The sequence below is a fragment of the Anthonomus grandis genome, chromosome 3 (genome assembly GCF_022605725.1).
Source record: "Anthonomus grandis grandis chromosome 3, icAntGran1.3, whole genome shotgun sequence".
Lineage (NCBI taxonomy): Eukaryota > Metazoa > Arthropoda > Insecta > Coleoptera > Curculionidae > Anthonomus > Anthonomus grandis.
This window is the reverse complement of record NC_065548.1, coordinates 12,209,509-12,229,609: the sequence shown is the minus strand read 5'-3', so window position 1 is coordinate 12,229,609 and position 20,101 is coordinate 12,209,509. Positions and strand designations below refer to the sequence as shown.

General features: G+C 29.0%; 1 protein-coding gene across 1 annotated transcript in view; it reads right to left on the bottom strand.

The window, feature by feature from the left end:
• Window positions 1-2,516: 2,516 nt before the first annotated feature.
• LOC126733859 (disintegrin and metalloproteinase domain-containing protein 10-like) overlaps window positions 2,517-20,101 on the bottom strand; it is a 213,734-nt gene continuing 196,149 nt past the window's right edge. Inside the window, 6 exon segments of the mRNA XM_050437279.1 lie at window positions 2,517-3,461; window positions 8,459-8,877; window positions 11,214-11,404; window positions 11,863-12,049; window positions 15,677-15,844; window positions 16,204-16,373. Of these exon segments, the coding sequence (XP_050293236.1) occupies window positions 2,831-3,461; window positions 8,459-8,877; window positions 11,214-11,404; window positions 11,863-12,049; window positions 15,677-15,844; window positions 16,204-16,373 (1,766 nt within the window). The 3' untranslated portion in view covers window positions 2,517-2,830.

Sequence of the window (20,101 nt, the reverse complement as noted above, 5' to 3'; positions counted from 1 at the left end):
TTTTATAACTTCGAAAATACTTTCAGTAAGAAACTGAATTGGAATAAAGTAGACATTTTTTTACTATAAGAATAAAAGCAATATTAATGTTTAACGTTTGTATACTGGGTTGCCTATAATTTAAAATGGCGGCCATAGATTAAAACTTCACAGAGACGAAAGCTTCAATAGGACAATAAACCGTCGACTGAGGGTGCCCTCTGAACGTCGAGGAATACTACTAACCGGAAGCGAAAATGGGCTTATGATGTCATAATAGCGGGAAATTTGATTAAGGCGCCAAATTTAAATTCCACTCTACTATATCGTGCGTTTAAAACTAGTGGGAAATGTGTGGTTCTTTCGCAAACTAAAGTATTATTTCTCCATATTAAAAAAAAGTTCTTGTAAAGCAGTTTTTCTATTTGCATACTATAATTTCTGAATAGACCCAAAATTTTACTACTGGATACATAGGTCTGGGTTTCAGAAACTAAACAAAAAATATCTACAAAATGTATTACAATATTTTGAAAGGCGATTAAAGCAAAAAATTCATAAGTTATACAATCAAAATTATCAATTGAGGAGCGATCAAGCAAAACCAGATAAATCCAATTTATAACATTCCGAGATATTTGCAAAAAACGTGCCAATAGCGTGTCCGTGAACTTATCAAAATAAATTATGGTGTACGTGAAAGGTTTAATATTATAGATCTCGTAGACCATATTTTGGACCTTATTAATTAATTAACATAAGAATAATTGCTAAATAAATGCATCAGATCCTATTTAGGTAATTAATATTTTTTATAAATTTAAACGCGTCTTTTAGGACCGTAGTGGCGTAGTGACACATTTCCGGACATGGGTTCCTATACTCAAATGGATTCTACTGTTGCACTGAACAACCTCTAGAAGTTTGATCCCATAGTTCTGAAACACCCTGTAGATATCTATTCCACAATTTGATCCAGAGGAATGAGTTGACATATAATTATTTGTAATAAGAGTTTTAAAAGACTAAATAAAATTTAAATTGAGATTATTATTTCGATAACCTCTGATGTAACTGAAGAAGTTTTGTGAACAATCTGGGTTAAATGAGACAGTTAATATAAAATTAAACGTATTATTTAAAAGCGTACATCTTAAATACATAAGCCTTTTGTGGTAAAGAAAAGACTCTTTTTTATAGAATCTCTCTAAAATTGCTCATGCATTGAAGCTGATAAAACTGCTCTTCTCTCAGGTTTGGCGTCAGCTTTAGAGTAAGTTTTGATATTGAGGCTGTCAGAAAGTCTCTTAAGAAGTCTGTTGTATATTGAGTTTCTTTGAGTGATTTGTTTTGGTCTCTGATGCCTAAAAACAGAGAACCTATTTTATAAACTATAAACACAATTAAAAATTAAAAACCTGGGAGTAGTTTTTATCCTTCATTTTATTTATTTTTAGAAGTATTATATGACAACCATTAGCTTGGTGCAAATTCTATTGTCTGCTACTGAATCAAATGCATCATACCCGCTATTCTTCTATAAATACGATGTAAATAAATATATCTGGTAATCCTAAGTAATCGAGTTTAGTAGGGTAAATAAATCAGTTGACTATTTTCTTTCTGCAGCGAGTATTTTAATTCTCACCTAACGAACAGGTAAAAACGCTACTGCATACAGAGCAATTCAATGCGAGTCCATTTACCCATTTTATAAGTGTCAGAATCTGTCACAATAAATTTTTCTTCTGCTATATTGCCGTTTCTTTAGAATTTTAGTAAAACATAAATATTGTCAAATGGCGGTTGCAATTAAAGACAGATGTACCAGAAACAGAAATGCGCGGTAATGGCAGCCGTCGGGAGATTTGAATTTGACATACGGCGGTAAATGTGAACTGTCACTCAAAAATTAACACACAGAAGAGTTTTTGTTAAAAATATTTATTTAAGAACCTAGACACAATATAATTACTTAAAAGCAATTTAAAAATTGAAACAAGTATATTAATAAATAAGAAAAATTGTTACATATAAATGTATACTGAGATTGTTAAACCTATTAGTTTAAGTATATAAGACAAAATAAAAATATTATTAATAAATACTTCCCAATTAAATGCACAGTCACAAATTATGATTCTGTAATACATATTATAGTTGACAGTTATATTAACTTAAATACTTTTTGGCATTTTTTTAAATGGTTTATAAAAAAATACAGCTTTTTAAACACCCATTATCATATAAAGCACAAATACACGATTTGGCACTATACAAATTAAATATTGACATTTAAAAGATTTTTATCCTGCCAGAGTATTATATATTATGTACATTTTATAGTAAAAATGCTTGTATTTTATTTACATACTTTATCAAAAGATCGATATAATTATAATAAGTTTTATAAAGCATATAAAGCATTTATCAGAAAATAAATATGGAATGTTTTATTGAATATATTTAAGACTGATGGACTACACCACAGGAATGAGAATATTAGGTATTAGGTATCACATATTTATTTATTTATATATACATGGTGCCCATGACAAATTGACATGAACAATTTCTCAAAATGTAGGCTTCGGAAAACTTGAGGTTCGGTATGACCAGAAGTGCCCAATGTTGCCAAATTGTCCAACGCCTACTTCGTAAGACACCCTGTATATATTTTACAAATATCCATTTATTTTGATTGTTGGTTTGGTGTAATGAGCAGTAGAGTAGCAATACTAAAGTAACAGCAAAAATAATAAAATTGCAGAGTAAAAAAAACCCAAAAAAAAAACCACAGCCATAAAAATATGTCTATTTCCTTCTCGTTTTTTTTTTCTGGTTGTTTTTCTCACTCGGCCACACTAACATAATCATTCTCATCGGATAATAAAACATCTAAATCGCTCTGGACGGTATGCACATTAGAGGCTATGTCCACTGTTGCCAAATCTATAGTATCATATGGAGAAGGATGGTCTGCCTTATCCATATTAGACGATAAATTGTCTGGCAGCTTAGCAGCACTGTTTTGCACTAAAACGGCGGTTCTTTGAGTGGAAGAAGATTTTTTAAGCGGTTCCACCACTACGCTCGTAACTTTTTCCGGTTTTTTCAATTTTAGACTGAACTTAAAGGGAGGTTTATACACTACTTGCACGCGAACTTTATCTTTTTCGCTCGGTATATGGGCCACGCTACGCGATTTCGTTTTATCCGGCCGCGACGGACGTATCGTAGGCTTCGTGCGGACGGTGGTCAATCCGACCGGGGTACTTTTTGATTTCGGTAAATTGTACTGGTTCTTGAGCCAGTGGTGAACTTTTCCGACTGGATCGGTGCTTTCTTCGGTAATGGCCGCGTGGACTACGGGCGTGGTCGTGTTGTCGTTTTTACCGTCGATATCCGGCTGTATTGAGCTGTAGTCGATGATCTCTTTTGCCTTTTTCTTTTTGGATTTAAGGTGTAGTTTCTTCACTTTGCTGTAATGGAAAAGTGTCATCAATTTGATTAGGATCAAAAAACAATTTGTTTTATCACATTCCAGTTAAGCACGGAAGGTTTCAGTTAGTTTCTGATTGGGATTAATTAAATGGACTGTATTGTTTGTCATAAATAATTTATAAATCTGAAATAATCAAACCTATTGAGCAATCGTCACTTCCCTTTTGGATACCGCGATCCACATATGAAGTCGCAATATAGCACTGACAAAAATAAAATACAAAGTGTGCAAGACGCATGCGAGTCTTATATAGATTAAAAAATATACGATCATATATCCCTCAAAATATCCGATATGTAAATGGTTTAATATGGAATGGCGCAGAACTCATCATCTGGATACTTTCCTCTTCATCTCAAAAAAGTAAATGTTGTCTTAGGTACATCACATAAGATGAGACAAAAAAATACATTCACTCTTCTACAATATCACACTACCATGTTTAAAAGATCTTTCACGTACAACTCGATTAAACTTTACAACTCCTTATTGAAATCAAAACATACAATCTCTAGAAATTTAAATATCAGGTTCTAAAAATATTACTCTCTAAACAAATTGGGCAATCGTAACAACAAAATGTAGACTGTTGGGAGCAGCTGTTTGGATTCCGTGAATGGCTTTTAAAAATTGATAATTCTTCTAAATATTTTTTTTTTGTTTAAACTAATAAATGTTGTATTTTAGAGAGATAAGTAATTTTTTTTAATTGTTATCATTTATTATGATAACCTTAACTTAAGGGTGATTTAGGTCAGATGACGGAAATTTACGACTAGACCTCGCCTGGTGGATTTCACGAATCTTTCTCCAAAAAAAGAAAATACCTATTTCTTTTTTATTCTATATTTATTATTTATATCTGTTAAAATGTTTATTTCTTCAATAAAGGCATTATCTATCTATCTATCTATCTAAATAGACGTACACCAACGACGCCGTACTACCTCACCAACGGAATGAGAAGCACTGTGCAATCGCCATATTGAGTACCGCTAACTGTGAGGTATGAAAGGATGCTCCCACATCTTTCCTACATTCACAAAAACCAATAATATAAAAGAAAACCACCTAAATATAAACTGAATTAAACAAAAAAATCCCATTTGCAATTTTGCGATATTATTTGATCTAACGTAAAGTTTTAAAACGCGACCTAACGGCGTCTTCAAGGGCGGGGTAATTATTATCCTTAACAACAACAAAGGCATCCACTGTCAAACAACAACAATATATCAACTATCATCGATAAAAAATATTTGTTGTTTCTTTAACTAAATCCTCACCTAGAGGAGTCGAGCTCTGTAGTAAGAAAATAACCAGCGATTAAACTCAAGCTGCACAAAGGCCTAAAATCTAACTATATGAGTTTTGACAGATCACACAGTACTTTCCCAAATACCTCCCGAATTAGGGGCAGCCGGTAGACTAAGGTAAATCTACCATATATTATGGTGTCAAACGTTGGAATTAGTACCAACATACCTATTACACAATAATAAAGTACGACGAATGGCTCGCCTAACAGATAAAATCCAGAATTTCTGGGCTATCAAATGTTGTAACAATTGAGGACCAGGGTGAAAATGTTTAATGTGAAAAGATTGAATCACCAAATCTGAGAAACGATGTTTTTGAGGTAAAAGCATGGGGCGTTTAGCTGAAAATCCTTGGTTAGCATTTTTCAATCGCTCTCCAACTCTGATCACACCGCTTTGATCTAGAAAACGAACAAACTTACGAATCGGCTTAGAACATGGAAATCCCTTCTGAGCTAACTCGTTACTAAAACCGTCTATTGTGCAAGTTTAACTATCAAATAAAAAGACTCATAAACATCAGTATAACACATACTAAGCAATTGACATCTTTCCTCAGGAACAAGTCTGTTCCTTCCAAATCGCTATACGCTGAATTTTATCGAATAACGAGAGTTTTCCAAGAAATTCATCAATAAAGGAACAAAGAGTTACGGTCATAAGAGCAACTTTTCGTTCCTCAATAGCTGCTTCCTCAGGGAAGCTTTACATATGGACGCAACCACGATAGTGCAACAGTTTGACTACGCAAATATTTTCTGCACTTTAAGAGATTTCAAGATAGGTATGAAAACTTCGGCACAAGGCAGCACACAATCTTAATCTAGTAATGGTGATTCTTTCAAAAGGAGCAATCTTATTTTTGGCAACACTAAAGAAATAACATTATCTTTAGCCAGTACTTGGCAAAATTGCGTATTGCAGCCGTATAGCCTGCCTCGGAGACATCACAAGAGTCATACACCTGAACATCGACTTTTTCATCATATATAAAGCATAGAGGAATAGCAACCTGGCTATCCTCGCTAGAAGTCTCATTATTTGACACTGCATCTCAATATGTACATACCTTACAGCCACAACTAATGGATGAATCGAACACTTAGAGACCAAAATTAGATCTCAGAAATCTAAAGGCATATATATCCGAGCAATATCAGTCAATATTTTGTAACGATATTGTAAATACCGAAAAATCAGCTGATTGTTCGTTATTCCGAAATGACACAAGTGGCACACCGCACGACGTCTCGAAGGTCAGCGAATCTTCTGGAATGGTCAGCCGAGTATATAAGGAGATGCGTCGCCGCTAGGAATCATTTGTCAGTTCAGTGCAGTAAGGTTCGGAATATTGGCGCGAGATTTAAATCAGACATAAATAGTTGTAAGTAAATATTATAAAAATAGATAGTTCAAGTAGTCGTAAGTGATTGTATTTCGTAGCGTAAGTGTGGAACAAAATTAGTTTACTATTTTTGATTTTTTTAATTCACACCTAACGAACGGAAAAAAACGCTACAATATGAAGTTTTGTATAATACATTAACTGAATACGAAAAAGAGTTACTTTTATTCCAGACAACTCCTTGTCGTCAAAGCAGATTGGTTGTTGATGCGTCACAGGAACTGCATCCAATATATCTGGATGGTTACTAGACCACTTTCTTAGCTTATAACAACCAATTGAAAGTAAATCTATAAGTTGACGGTAAACATATAAAAGATCATATATTGAAAATTATCCGGACATTCCGTCGTCACCATACTCGGTTGCTAGCTGAAGTCGGTTGCAAATTCAAAGACATTGACTTGAGGACAAGCCCTAAGTATAACTTATAGTTTAACCGTGTATAACTGATATTCCTGTATCGACTCACAAGACGAGAATCAAGGATTTGAAGATACATTTGGCGTATATCTGCGGTAAAGGCATATTTGTACAGTTCAATAAAATTGAAACAATATCATTCTATAGCCTTTGTCCTACAAACAAACAATCATTTAAAGGCTTTCCATTAAAAGTTTTCGGAATTCCAAGTTTTAAATTTTCCTTATCACCCTTTACTATTCAATGGTGTAATATTAACAATCATAACTTCTAGATGAAAGCGGATCAACAGAAGACATATGACCATGCTCAATATAATCTTTTATAAATCCACAATAAAGAATTTTTAAATCAGGATTTGGTTGACGTCTTTTTTCTAATTAATAAGTTAAATCTAGTAGAATTAAATCTAGAAGTGCTTGCGTTTTAGAATCACCTAAAGAAGGGGGAACATTTGAAAATGGAAGCCTTACTACATATCTTCCATAAGGAACTGATTACATGTGAGTCACGAAATATTTTCTCATCTTCTGGAGCAATAACATCGATCCCCTTCTTAAAACTTTCTCAGAGTTTTATCTACAGAGTAACATATGTAAAACAACTCAAGAATTTAGAATCATTATCATTTTCAAAAAAATCCACTTCATATGTTGCCTTATGAAAACTATGCATAATGATCCCAGAGAAAGCCTCCCTCATAATGTCTCTATATCCTACTTCAGAAATTTGGTGCAGCCAACTTGAATGCTGCAAATATTAAAATTTATTTGGCAAAAATGAAGTAAATGTAACTGGATCACAAATTGAATTCAAAACAACATTTATATTATATACAGTCTTTTGTTTAACGGAGAAATATTCAAGGGCATACTACCAATAAAAGCTTGAAGGGGGTGTTGACATGGAAGGGTTTGATACCAAGTAACTTAGCTTCACTAATAATTCTTTATTAAATTTTCACTCTTACTACAAATAGAAATACTTCAGTGCTTAGGAAGTTGAATGTTGATGTGTTGAAGTATCCTGACGCGCATGCGCAACCCTTTCACCTTAAAGGGTATTTTGATATGTTTTAGGAGTAAGGTTTGATTTATGCAAGATTGAATTTCCACAATTAAAAAAAAATTGACTATTTACCAAAACCTTACACTGCTTTTCCAAAAAATTCACCTGATATGAATATTCTGGAAAATCTGAAAAAAATTTAGAACTGTATTCCACCTCGAACCTTTATTTTAGAGTATCTTTGTAAATCTCTATATATTGTTTGAAAATGTGTTGCAGTTCTTGAATTTCATTTTACTTGTCAGAAACTATATAATCGACAATAGCCATAATATTTATATGAAGACTATCAAACTTAGCAAACTTGTTTAAAGAGACCCTCAAACCTAATAACTTTTTTTTATCATTTTGTGAAGCTTCATGACTCACTTTTATAACAAGCTCATAAAGCTTATTTACATTCTTACAAACATTATTTCTTTGCTTAATTAAACATTTAAGATCAACACTGATTTCAACATTTATAATGAAGTAAACAGCTATAAATTGCTCTATGGAGCAGTGTTTTAATGATTTAAAAGTTGACACCCTTGCTCTGCAATAGTTATGCAGATTGCATATTAAAACGCAAAAAAAATATATGTTATTATCCACAAGAAAGTATACACATCGTACTACCTCACCAAAGGAATGAGACACCCTACACGGTCACCATATCGAGTGCCACCAACTGTGAGGCAAGAAACGATTGAAAGTTCAAACAAAATGCTTAATACCAAACAGTGTCCCTGAATTTCCTTAAACTACTAAATAAATTACCTGTGAGGTACCTCCACCACATCCTTCTTCCTCTCGCTCTCCTCAGCCCCAATGGCCGCACTAATCCTCTTCTTCTTTTTCGGCGAGACCTTCTTGGGGCTATTTACATTATTGTTGGCCCCAGTTACCGCCACTTTGTCCTTATCGCCACCGGAAACTTTTTTACCATTATTACCGCTACTTTGTTGTTTATTGGCACTGATTTCTTGCTTATTCGTTTTCCCGGGTTTTCTTCGACGTTTTATACGTCCGTCCCTTACACGTTTTTTCAAAGGCACTTTCGATCGAATCCCTTGATGGATGATGACGCCGTCCTGACCGTCCGGTAAACGGACAGCCTCCGCCGTTTGATTGTGCATTATTGTCACGGATTTCAGTTTGAAACTGGGACGTTTTCCGAGGTATTTAGTGCTGAGGACCTAGTAAAAAAGAACGTATTTTATAAGAAAATTTTTTAAATATTGGTTGTGTCAGGTACAAATCTAGCAGTACATTCACGTTACTCTATGTCTTAATTGTGTCAGAGAAATAGAAAAATACTTAAGTCTAGTTACTAAAAAATTACCTTTAAAATAAGCTTAAAATAAAAAGTACATCCGTAGAAGGGAATTGTGGGATTACTTAACTAAGTACTAGCAAACGGGCCAGCACGTGAGCTATCATCAATTATTTGCTATAAATCCTAAATAAATTTTATATTTTCAGCCAAGAACATACTTTTAGTTACTTTTTAGTTGGTTACAAACCAAAACAACCTAAATTTAAGTTGGCAGCAGTGAGCCCCGTCTTAACAGCTTTATTTACTAATAAGGGACTAATGTTTTTGAATTTATAAAACTGCTTCAAATAAAAAAAAAATAAATTAAGGAAGCTGTAGCTTTAGTGCCTCTGCTTTATAATGCAGGTATTCATCTGTAAGTACCTTTTAAATCAATAAAATAATTAAATCACCAAGAGGAAAAAGCAATAATAAACCAAAACATTATAGGTAGAAGGACCAAACTAGAAACTAGGATGTTAAATAATAATAAGAGCAGCTAAATAAACTTAACAGAATTCCAGATACAAACCTTTTCACCTGATATTAGTCACCTTATTATTAATAATAATTAAGATAATAAAATTTTGTTACAATTAAGCTAATCAATATTATTCTTTACCAATTATACCTGCTAACAGCTACAATGTTCTCAAATTTTAAAAAGTATAAAGAAGATACACAATTGACCATTGGTACAAATACCTCTATTGAGATAAAAATCCCATAGTGACGGAAGGTTTGCCATAATATATATCAATGCTGGTGTAATTATAATATGTGATATATCATAACAAGCTTAATAGGAATTCAATAAAAAAGTTATTCCATTTGAAAATGAATTCCTAACAGATCAACTAATGGAATTTGAAAACTTCATCATAAAGATTTGGAAAGTATCTATTTATATAAATAATTATAAATTATGCGTAGAAAGCGATATTTTTCATTATAATTTTTTTTTTAATTAAGAATTTATTATTGGTCGAGTTTTTTAATGAAGCATAAGACGATAAAGGGAGATGATGAATGGGAATAGAAAAATCCTTAAGAGCTCTATAACTCATAATATATTCACTACAATAGACTCTGGAAAGTGATGCAGTTAAGAACACCAAAGAAAGCTTCCAGACTTTTCAAGTTTGGAAAATTAGAAGGTCTTGACAAAATGATTCTTGAATATTATAATGTACCATTCTTTTTCAGTCCTTGAATCCAAAATGAGCCTTAACTTGTATGCAAAATGACGAACATAGATAGTACCACACAACTTTGCCTCTACTAGAAATGACTCTTCGAACGATAAAACGAGATGGAAACCAATTGAAATTTAAAAAATTATTAAAATGAAGAATTTCAATTGCCTGAAAAAATTTATCGATAAAGAAAACTAGGTAACCATTTTAAAAGAGAAAAATATAACATAGAAATTTAAAAAAAAATGCTTTAAAACATGACTGTTGCCTGGAAGAATGAAAAAATGCTTCAATATGGGGATTATAGCTGGTAATGGAAAAAGCCTACAATTGCATAAAAAAATAACTTGTAATAGGTACCTAAAGAAATAATCGACTAATTCGGCTGTCTCAAAAAAAAAATATTTTAAATCCTGAACACGGAAATTCCTTTTTAGCTGCGATAAAAATGCCAAATCTAAGAAAAAAATAATTAATTATAAAAACTATAGATGAATTGGACTGCATTTGAACGCTTGAAGAACATTTAAAAATGACTTCAATTAACTATCGAAAGAGAAAGACTAACTGTCATAAAAATGACCTTAAATGCCTAAAATGATCTAAAGCATACAAACACTAAACTATTCTTTAATACAAATATATCCAGAGATCCTTCTAAGAAATGCGATTGTAACAATAACTGTGGCTTTACCAAGAATCGCAGACACTCAAAGCATTTCTAGCAACTGTAATGGATGCTCTCAAGATTTAATTAAAATGAAACATTATAGCAATTAGACCGATATGTGCAGGAAACCGCGAGTAGTGCAGCTGCCTGTGGAGATTTTGGAATTTATTATACCGTCTTAGCGTATATATTCGAGACGACTGAAGCAATAATTTATTGCATATTACTCAATGCCAATATCTAGCAACAGTTACTGACTTACGACTTTTATAATCACTTAAGATTATGAGAGTTTTGATCTTGAAATAAATAATGTTATTAAAAAGAAGTTATAAGGAAAAAAATGCTTACCAAAAGAGTGATGATAAATGCTAAAATGGCCGCCACAGCATACCAATACTCCATAATCCACCTTTTGAAGCTCGCTATGCTTTCTTCACTCAATAATAGTTTTCTTAGGGTTGCCAAAGGGCCTGAAGGGTCTACCTCTCGGCACATCTGGAATACGTCGCAGTAGCCAGAATAGTCGTTACAGGGTGTTCCTGAAAAGTGACAAAAGTCAAAAAATGCTTTATTATGTTAAACATAAAGTGTTGTTGACAAAGCTGCAATAAAAAAGAGAAATCTTATTAAATCAACCGTTTAAAAAAAAAATAAACATAGTAATAAATATATGTTTATATGTATATATACGAATAATATATAGTAAAAAAATTACATATAAACATATAAGAATTTACAGATAATTTTAAAAGAAAAGATTTACAATCATGATAAAATTAAGATTAATATTAAGATCATTTGGTTTTTTTATTTCATTTTTACAACTTTATCCACAGATTAAGTTTTATTTATACAGTTTTAATTATATTATTATTTATATTGGTTTTTTTACTCTTTTTATTTATTGTAAATTATGTATATTTATATATAATACCTCATTCGTTTATTAATATTTAACATCTGAAATATTAAGGGTTTCTTTATATAATTTTCCTACCTGGTTTTGAGTACATATCGGGGATATCGTAAGGAATGTCGTTCCAATCAAAACTGGATAAGCAAGGTTGGTTTTCGCCTGGTAGTTTGCAACAGAGTTCGCACGCTTTGGTTTTTGGATCTCCTTTGGCTGGAATGCATTGGCACGATTCCAGGCCGTAGGCTAAGCATATGGATCCGGTACATTCCTAGAAAATAGACAACATTTTGAGTTTGAGAATAAGTTATTAGAATTGATATCCAGGAATTAGTTATTTCTGTTTTATTAGCAGCGATACCCATTTTTTCTTTCACTTTTTTATGTTTCAATTTTATGTAAACAGTTTTCCCTTTTAATTTAAATTTTGACTTAAACTAAAATGTATTATTCTTATAAATTATAATATATATAATATTTATGCTGTTTCACTTTTTATACTTTTTTCCAAAACTTGTTTATTCCCTGCTTATTCTGTGATAAATTTTAGTTATTTGAAATATTTGAGGACAAAATTGGTCTAAAACTACCTATTTAATCATCACAAAAATGCAATTTAACAAGAAGCTTGAAGAAATAATTAAATAACTAAACTAAGGGACTTAAAGGAAATAGAAAAAGAATGATGAAGAATTGAAATCAAAGAATAAATAACATAAAAGTAAATACGGAATTACTTGATAAGAAAATAGGAAGAAAAATTAAATATCCTCTTTAAAAGCATTAAAAAATTACTTTTTAGCTGCCTAAAATGTCCTAAAAAAGACGATAAGTGTCTTGGATTTTAAATACTATTAACGTTCAAATAATTATTAATTTTCGACCAAATTTTGAGCCAAATAGGCCAAAAAAAACTATAATTTTTTAATCAAAATATATTTTAGTTAATAGCTGTCAAATAATGATTTTTTTAAAGTGTTTCGTTGCTTGAAATCTATTTGGTAATAACAATTAATTTTGATCCATTTACTTTTAAATAATATAAATTGAATTTTGATTTTTTATTGAAAACCATGATCAAACGCACTCATTAAAATTATGCACTCATTTTTCACTATTGCACTAAAGCATTAAATATTCAAAAAATTATTTCATTAAAAAAAAGTGTTTCATTTTGCGATAATTTGGCAATTAATTTGGGTCAAACATTTTCATAAATGGTTTTAATTAAATATACTTAAAACAAAATTTTGACTTTTTATTGAAAAGCATAATCAAAAGCACCCTTAGGATTTACGTACTCATTATTCACTATTGTACGAAAGCATCTATATTTAAAAAAAATTACTAAAATAAATGATCACAATTTTTTTAAAAATGGTACAAAATTATTCTTATTCTTATATCTTATATTAATCTTATACTTTATGCTTCTATACCAAAGCATTATTATAGCAGCATTTTATGAATTTTTTATTAAAACGCATGATCAAAAGCACTCACTAAAAATTATGCACTTATTATTCACTACAGTCGAAAGCATCCAATAATTAAAAATTAATTTAATGAAAAAGGTTTTCTTTTTGCGTTAATTTTTCAATTATTTTGGTTTTTATATAAAAACATTATTAAACGGCTCAATTAAAAGCAATTTAGTACAAAGGAAATTTCTTATTTAATGAATAATTTTTTTTCGGTTAATATATAAATTCATTTTATTTATAAATAATATAATAAATAAAATTGATAATAATTAAACAATTAATTATTAATGAAATAAATTGAATATCTACATATAATATGTTCAAAGTAAAATGTTAATATACTGGTGAAAATATCCATTGGTAAAGTCTGGAATTTATAATAATTTAGATTTAATATTTAAAAATATGTTTCTATACTCTCTTTTTATAAAATAAATGAAATATCCAGAAATATGTTTATATTATATAGACAAATATATTTTTGCTTTATATCTTTTACATATTTATCTTTAAAATTCTTTTTATAAACTGTTTTTTTTGTGTTTTTAGTTATATCATTCTGAGTTGTTGCATTTAGGCCAAATAAAATACTAATAAATGACAAAAACTTAGATTTTGTTATGAGGATGGTCTCATAGAGATCGAAACAACGTCCACAAACTATAACTTTTGATCATCTAAGAACATTTTATTATGTTCTAAATCCAACAATGCAAAAAGACTAAACATAAACTAGGCTTACGCAAAATCACTTAAGATTAAAATTATTTTCTTATAAAATTAAAAAATATAAGTATAACTAAATAAAAATGTAAAATGCCAATTTGCAAATGACCCTTAATACGAAAAAAATAGTACAGCTCTTAAAAAATTTAAAAAGTGGGTTTAAACCCTAAAAAATTACACCGAAAAGTAAAGAAGTTAGAATAATATAAATAACTATTTACATAAATAAACTAGAAATTACAACATTTTTCAATTTTGAATAAAAAATTATTTTAAAGCTTTGACAAAAACAGGAAAAGACATCTTCTTTAAAAAATTAAATTTAATATGAAAAATATAGGAAATTACCTAAAATAAAAAATTATTTGCCTTAAAAAGACATTTAAGTACCTGGAAGGATCTTTTTTAATGTCCAAAGAGTCAAGAAATGCCTATAAATTACTGGAAAAAGACAAAAATGATCATAAGCATTGAAAAAAAAATTGACAAATTTTTCTTAAACAAAATCCTTCCATGAAAATAAAATGAAACAACTAACACCTGCCTCTCTTTTTTACAAGTGTTTAGCTCTCTGCATGTTAAAAATAAGGCATTAGGCTTAGGTTTGTTTATTTAACTAAGACATATAAAGATTTTCTAAGATTTTTTATAAACAATATTCAAATAGATGACATAATAAATATGTGTCAACATATTTATTGTGCTTATTAAATACAATATCTCAGAAACTTGTTAGATGAATGAAATGAGTTAGCGGTTAAAATGCGCTTAATGGTACTTCTAAAGATTGTCTTATTTAACAGTCTCATCTCATTAGGCAATTTAGTATAGGGATTAATATGTAAATTATTTTTAATGGCTTTTTATTTTATAGATTGAAATACTGTCAGACTCAGTTAAAGAAATAGTATTTTGGCTAAAAGTAAAGGGTACAAAATGCTGAAAAATTACCTTAAGTCTAAAATAAATTAACTGAAATAAGGGATAAGCTTAATTTCATAAATAAATAAAGAACTATGTATTCGGCCCTGAAAGGTTATGCATCCAGTTTTTATTATCCCCGATTTATTTTTTAAGGTTGTATTGACTCTGCTATTTTAAATTGACTCTAAGATGCATTTAAACGCATTTAAGTTTCCCTCATTGCAAGTGGATAATCATGTTAAAAAATGGACAAAACTGAATATTTTAAAACTAATTTTGGGCTGTTTTTTAAAATTACATAAATGAAACGTCAAGTGAAATTCTATTTAAAAATAATTCAAACATAATTAATTAATTCAACACAAAGTAGTGTATTTTTGATATTAAGTTTTGGTTAATTTGACATTTTTTTTGTTGCATAAATGAAAACGCTCTAGTACAAACATTTTAAATCACGATACTTTAAAACTAAAACAAAATAATTTAACAAAAACGTTACAAAAAAAAATCTCACAACTTTATTAACTTAAGCAAATCTATAAGAAAAACCAAAATTCATTCATATTCCAGTCACGTTCTCTTATCCAAGAACCCTTAAAATATATTCCCAATACACAAGCGTTGGCATAATAAAGCAGTTTTACGATAACGATTTTACTTCCATAGCAATATCTAAATTGAATTGAACGTCTTACCGGGGCGATAAAATCGCAGCCAGGACACTCGCGCCCTCCATTACAAAACATATAATAAAATATACTTACCCCCATAAAACAGACGAACTCTTTATTGCATATGGTCTTATTTGGTTTATTGATGGAGGGCGGACATTGGGGCTCTCTACCGTTGCAAAAACTTTCGTCACGACATCCGTTGTCGTCACGGCATTTATCGCCGAACTTTACTTGGCAATCGTTTGTACAACATGGGCCCTAAAATAAGTCAAAATTAGGAAAAAAACGCAAAATTTTCATTCAGTTATAGCAGGAAGAATAATAAGTTTTAAGATCAATTCTCATATCAGTTTGCATATTATATAAGAACTTTTTTACTGGTTAATTTATTCATTATTTGTCAAAACAAAATGGTATCACATGCAAAATTTCGAAATAAAAAGACCTTTAACAATAGGTCTAATTTAGGGAGAAAACAGAGAATTTTCATTGAGTTATAAAATACAAAATTGGAAAATTCATTTCTTACATCAATTTGAATATTATATAACAAGGATACTTTTGGTTTTCTAATTAATTTAATCGTTATTACTCCAAAAAACTATCTTTATTCTTACTTGCGAAGGGCTGCAGAAGCTCCTGGGGGTTAATTTACAGGGTGGCTCGTCTGCAGGTGCATATCTACGCATGGGGAAGCAGCATTGGTCTCTACAGTCTTCCTCCCAGCCACAGTCACATTCTTCTCCCTCTTCTACTACACCGTTGCCGCATATTGCTCCCTTGGGTTCTAGAAATTTGCAAAAAAATCCTAAATGTACAGAGAGTTTCGTAAGAGAAGAAGATGTAGGTTTTCCTTTAATTACTTCAAGTTATAGACATTTCAAGTCGTTTCAGGCAATTGAAGAGATCTCTTGCTTATTCGAGGCATTTGAAATAATTTCTGATTAATTTCAGGCAGTTGAAGCGTTTTATTTTATCATTTATTACACACATTTAAACACCTCTTGCGAGGTATTTAAAGCTTATTTTGCTGAAAGAAATGAGAAATGGCTTGAAAAACCTGGAATTGATAAAAAAAAATTTCAAAAATTGAAAATCTAAAGCTCTAGAGGTTTTGACAGTTAGTTTTTCAAATATTTATTCATTAATTAAAATAAAATTGATAAAAAGTGTTTATTCGGCATTTTCCTAATATTATTATATATTATTATAGTATTAATTTGCTAAATATTTTTAGGCATTTTTGTTTAAGAAAACCGTGAGTTTCTAATGTTGAAAATTTTTTAATTTTAATGCAGGTTTCTTTTAAGTCATCATTAAGTTCTCGAAAGCTGTAATAGATACAAGGTTATAAAAATATAATTGTATAATTAATTTTTTTTAATAAAAAAAGATTAATTTATCTGAAACTGTATAGTTGGCTCAGATGTTAATACATTATATTTAATGGTCGTTTTAATCTCTATGAGCTCATCCTTAGAACTTTAATTTGGTTAAAAACCGAAGAATAAGAGAAATAAGAATAAAATAGCAAATGTTAGGAGAAGGAGAAAATAAGGCGAAAAGGAACGATTAAAAAATATGTGGAAAAAATAAACAAGGTAAATCAAGAAATAGTAAAAAAAATAAGCAAAAAACTAGTGAAGAGCATCATATATTTGTATAAGAATATAACAACTGTTTTTTATGTATATAAAAATAAAAAAATTGCATAATATAAAATAAAATATAAAATTTTTATTGAAAAAGGTACAAAAAATTCAATTTTAATTTTAGCATATTTTATTAATTTACAAAATATTAAATTATAATTGTTTTATATAAAACAGAATGTTATCCATTTAATTTATGCATATAAAGCTGTAAAATCACTTTTAATTTAAGCTGATTTTCATTTAACAAATTAATTAGATACAGCGAGTAGGATTTATTGACTGAAAGTTTGTAATAATCTCGATTTAAGCCATTTTTTAATTTTTTGGGTTTTTATGGGCTTGTTAAGTAAAAAAATGGTATCGAAGTAAAAAAAAATTAATTTAATTTACAGAACAGTTAAAAAAAAACATTTTCGTAAAAAATATATTTGGGAAATTATGCATATATTAGCATAACAACGTTTCAGTAAATTTTTGCCATTCTCAGGAGGTTGATTTTAAGATTCTTGATCAAAATATTAAATTTTAAGGATATTAAAAATGTAATCACACTTAAGTTGTGCATGGAAAAACGTTATTTTGAGTTATTTTTATTTTAAATATAAAATTTCTTTTAATTAATTATGTTGACTTTCGGATTTTTTTCGGTTTTTACAAGGTTCTAAAAAAAAATTAAGAAAGTGAAAAATTACAGGCCAAAATCACACATTTTTGGAAAATTTGCAAAATACCATTAAAAAAAAATCGCGCAAAAAATTATTTAAAAAATTAAGCACATATATTGACATAAAAATGTTTCGGTAACAAATTTACCATTCTCAGAGGTATTATTTTAAGATCTTTATTAAAATAAGATTTTTATCAATACTAATTAAAATGTATTCTGATCCAATTTAAGTTATGCATGGAAAATATACTTAATTTGTTCCCAATTTTCAAATGATATAATTATAAAAGCGTCTTCCTACTTTCTTGCTATTGTTAAAAAAAAAATTATAAATTCATGTAAATCCTTTAAAATATTTATTTGCGTTAATGAAATAAATACTTATTGATAACAGGTTTTAAAGATAAAAAAATAAAATAGGCAAAAATTAAGTGGTGTTGAATCAAGTAAATATGCAGATAATTTAACAAATAACCTTTTCCATATTTTCTACAAAAAACATTTTTCTAATCATCCTAACATAAATTTAAAAGAAGGATAAGATAAAAAAGGAATTTTACAATGCCAAATACAGAAGGACAAGTAAAATCTTTAAAAATATAAAATTTGTATTCAAAAAAGTGTAAAAAACTTTAGTTTTAATTTTAATATGTTTTAATAATTTACACAATGTTAAATTATAAGGGTTTAAATTAAAATAGAATCATATCCATTTAAATTATGCATATAATCGAAAAAATAATTTTAATTTAATTAATTAATTAGATACAGTGAGTAGGGTTTATTAACAAAATGTTTGTAATAATCTTGATTTTAGTCATTTTAGGGTTTTTATCATTAGGAAAACTTATATAAAAAGATTTGCACGTATTGATATAATATCGTTTCGGCAACAAACTTGCCATCATCAGAGGTATTATTTTAAGGATCTTTAGTAAAATAAGACTTAGGAATTTTAATTAAAATGTAATTAGATCCATTTAAGTTATGCACGGAAGAAAGTAATTTTTTATATTGTTCAATGTTTTTTGTCGTTTTTTGCTGCTATACTTGATTTTTTGTCAAATTTCAAATATTATAGAAAAGCTTCTTGCTACTTTCTTGCTTTTGTTGACTTTTTGCAATTAGAATAAAAAGCTATAAAATTTATTTTTTAATAATCTATTAAATAAACACAATTTTATAATAAAAACACTCCTTTAAAAACGAAATGAATCTTAATTCATCCAAATATTTCATTATATTTATTGCATATTGATTTAATCGTATTTACATTTTTTCTTACAAGGATTTAAAAAAAATATGGCGTAAATGGAATAAATCTTTATTTATAAATAATAAAAAAAAATAAATTAGGAAAAAATGTAGGATCAAGGAAATATGCGAGTCATTCAAACATATTCCATTTTTATATTCTTTACTAAAATCATTCTTTAAATGATGTCAACATAAACCGGGTAAAAGAAAAAGATGGAAAACAAATATTAAGATTTAAAAAAGAGAAGGAAAAATATGATGTAGAATAATGCTTAAGAATTATATACAAAATCATCATTTTTTTTTAATAACGTATAAATATTATTAATTTACTTAAAAAACAATTAGTGCAGAAGTAAGAATAAAAATCAAATAGAACAAGAACAAATAGCACTATTAAATCATTATTGTGATCTATTAGGATTTTAAAATAATTCCTATTCTAACCATTTTTATTTATTTCTCCTATTGATTTTTAAATTAATTTTCATAAACTCTTTTCCTAAAATATTTTCTACAAACAAATTTAAAAATATTTTATAATCATCAACTTAATATTTAAGCCTTTTAGAGTTTATTTAAGAACATTTTCGAAACGATTCGTGTAAATGACACGAATTAAAACTTCAGTTAAACTCCGTTAAATTTAAACCCTTTTAAGTCCTGGCCATTTATACATTAGTTCTAAGCTAACAAATTTTTTTTTAATTTAATTTATTTTTTGGAATTTTCCTCAATACTACCTACGAAATTAATTTGCCCTAAATATTTCACTCAAAAGAGGAAAAAACCATTTTAATCCGCTCATCGTGAGAGGAGTGTCCCTCGTCTCTTTTTCTCCCGTTTTACTTAAAGAAAATTTAAATTAAGAAACTTGGAAGTTTAAATTAATTATGGGCACGATGGCGAAAACCTGTTAAAGGGAGATAAATTAAG